The sequence below is a fragment of the Cynoglossus semilaevis genome, chromosome 1 (genome assembly GCF_000523025.1).
Source record: "Cynoglossus semilaevis isolate Cse_v1.0 chromosome 1, Cse_v1.0, whole genome shotgun sequence".
Taxonomy (NCBI): Eukaryota; Metazoa; Chordata; class Actinopteri; order Pleuronectiformes; family Cynoglossidae; genus Cynoglossus; species Cynoglossus semilaevis.
Genome location: NC_024307.1, coordinates 1,468,219 through 1,471,360, shown reverse-complemented (window position 1 = coordinate 1,471,360; position 3,142 = coordinate 1,468,219). Strand labels below are relative to the sequence as shown.

At 48.3% G+C, this 3,142-nt stretch overlaps 1 protein-coding gene across 1 annotated transcript in view; it reads right to left on the bottom strand.

Moving 5' to 3' along the window:
- The window catches only part of kcnk5a (potassium channel, subfamily K, member 5a), a 9,726-nt gene extending 6,590 nt beyond the window's left edge, over nt 1-3,136 (bottom strand). The window contains exon 1 of the mRNA XM_008307968.2: nt 2,541-3,136. Coding sequence (XP_008306190.1) covers nt 2,541-2,726 — 186 coding nt within the window. The 5' untranslated portion in view covers nt 2,727-3,136. The remainder of the gene's footprint in view (nt 1-2,540) is intronic.
- Between the last annotated feature and the right edge of the window lie 6 nt (nt 3,137-3,142).

Here is a 3,142-nt window from a genome sequence, read left to right as displayed (position 1 = left end):
GGGGGGGAGGGGAGGGGGGGGCAGCACTGATTGGAACACAAACACCTGGACTCTCTCAGGTCGACGCGTATTGATTTCTGATTTCTATTGATTTTCTTTAACTCACACACACACACACACACACACACACACACACACACACACCCTCCCCCCCCCCCCCCCCCCCCCCCCTCTCTCTCTCTCTCTCTCTCTCTCTCTCTCTCTCTCTCTCTCTCTGCAGTTGTTGGTTCTAATCCAACACCCAGTTTGTTTCACTGAGGCTCTTTTAAGGATTGGAGGAAAAACGTAGGGGTCGGGGGACGGGTGTGTGTGTGTGTATGGGTGTGTGTGTGTGTGTGTGTGTATATGGGTGTGTGTGTGTGTGTGTGGGGGGCAGTGAACCCAGAGAAGGCAGGATGATCTTCATCTGGTTGACAGATGTAATGGCATTAACAGATTTGCTCGTTTAAATCACAGTCCAGTGAAGACACACGTGGTCGGTTCTGGATTCAGAGAAAAAAAAAAAAAATTTATCTTGGAAGAAACGATGAAGTTTTTCAACAAACCTCAAGTTGGAATTTTAGAGCGTCACAAGATCGCTGCCTAACTGGGTCACATGACATCTGTTTAACAAATGAACAGCTTCAACTGGGACTGTAGGCATCACAATACCATGTACTGTGAAGTACTGTGATGTACTGTGAAGTACTGTGAAGTACTGTGATGTACTGTGAAGTACTGTGAAGTACTGTGAAGTACTGTGATGTACTGTGAAGTACTGTGAAGTACTGTGAAGTACTGTGAAGTACTGTGAAGTACTGTGAAGTACTGTGATGTAGTAAAGTACTGTGAAGTACTGTGATGTACTGTGATGTACTGTGATGTACTGTGATGTACTGTGATGTACTGTGATGTACTGTGAAGTACTGTGATGTACTGTGATGTACTGTGATGTACTGTGAAGTACTGTGATGTACTGTGAAGTACTGTGATGTACTGTGATGTACTGTGATGTACTGTGATGTACTGTGATGTACTGTGAAGTACTGTGAAGTACTGTGAAGTACTGTGATGTAGTAAAGTACTGTGAAGTACTGTGATGTACTGGGATGTACTGTGATGTACTGTGATACTACAGTCAGGATACTTTTTCTCCTGCAGTTCCTCCCACTGTCTCTCACTGGGACTGCGTACCAGCGTAGTACTGTCTCTAGTACTAACCAGTACCAGTTGTCCTGTAGGTGGGACCAGGGGACACTGGTGGGACCAGGGGACACCGGTGGGACCAGGGGACACTGGTGTGTTGACAAACAGCAGGAAAACCTCGAGTCATTTAACAGGACAAACGTGATCGTCAGGTCATGTGGACCAGCTGCAGGACCAGCTGCAGGACCAGCTGCAGGACCAGCAGGACCAGCTGCAGGACCAGGAGTCCAAAAACCCCAGGAGCAGGATCGACACGACAGACCAGGTGTTCTGACAAACACCTGAGAAATATTTGTAAAAAAAACTGAAACACACATATTAGTACTTTGATCTTTTGTGCCCTCAGTCAGCAGTGGCCCACTCTCCCACAGGAGTTATCTTCTCTCACTTTCATCTAACAGGCTCACAAAAACCAAGGACTGAACTCCACTTTCAAACTGCACCAACGTGATACTGAAATGTGAGTGAACGTGAATGTTGTGTTTAAAAAAAAAAAAAAGAAGAAAAAAGGTCAGTGATAACTTTTCTTACCGACATCCATTGCCGTTTCCATGAAGCTCTTCTGTCTGGAGGCAAATTCAGCGAGGAGTTTCTGCTGTCTCTCCCTCGCTCTTTGACGCCTGCAGGAAAAAAATAATTCAAATAAAACATTATGAAATAAATACTAGAACATTTGGGTTTTTCACATAAACTCTAATTAAAATCATAATGATTTCTATTTAATGTGAACTTTTCTATAGGTTTTTTGAAAGTAATAGGATTTGTGTCCACATTCAAATGTAACTAATATGACGGGTGGAGACCTGCTCTGCAGACTCACAGGGTGAGACCTGACTGTAAATTAAGTCCCTAATAAGAGCACATAAACAAATGCTGACAGGAGTGATGCAGCTCAATAATCTTCACTGATGGCTTCAGGGGTGCAGAGAGTCAGCCTGACAATCTGTGTGCAGGCTCCCCCCTCCCCCCCCCCCCCCTGGGTCAGACCTGGAAAAACTGTTTAAATCACCAGAGGAAACAGTACCAGTTCCTGAGGAGTTCCCTGGACCAGTACCATGAAGACTGGACACCAGGAGGAGGACGGACACCGGGGTCAAGAGGTCAAGGAAACAGACCCACTGGGTTCAAGTCCCACATCTGCTGATCACAACCACAGACACACCAGTCCACAGGGTGGAGGGAGGGGGGGTCACAGACCCACCCAGACCACAGCTGTACTAACAGACAGTCAGTGTTTGGTGAAAAGGTCCAAAAGACCAGCTGAGCTTCATCAAGGCTCCCCCCCACCCCCTCCCCCCCCGCAGCAGAAGTGCAACACTAAACAGCGTGTGTGTGTGTGTGTGTGTAGTCCATACCTCTAGGATTCTGTCCAAATCATCTTGACTCAGACACGGATAGTCCTCCAGGATCTTGTCCTTCCGGGCTCGGTACCGATTCACGGCCTGCTTCCAGTTCGGTTCTTCCAGGACTTGAAAAATCGCGGCCCCGATGGACAGGTAGAAAATGACAGCAGACGTCAACAAGGGCCCTTTATCGACCATACTGCTGTGGGTGAGCGGCCGTGGGGTGGGGGGGGGCAGAGGGTCAGATGAACAAAGGCCGGACTCACTGTGGACTCATCCTCAGCAGGTCCTCCTGCCGCCGCCGCCGCTTCTGTCGCCGCTTCTGTCGCCGCGCGTTGCTTCACAAAAGTTGGTGAAAAGTTTGAAGAGCCGCCGCTGAACGAGTGAGCGCGGAGACATAACCTGAGCCAAAGGCGCCGGAAGGAGCGAGTACTGCTGGTATCTCCGCATGTACTACTACTACTGCTTTTACTACTACTACTTCTTCTCCTACTTCTTCTTCTACTGCACTGCTACCTCCACGTGCACAACCGCAACTCAAGCACTGGCTTCTGCAGCAGTTCAACTGTGATCGAGGGACGGAGGCGGGAGAGGAGTAAGAAGGATCCGCCCCA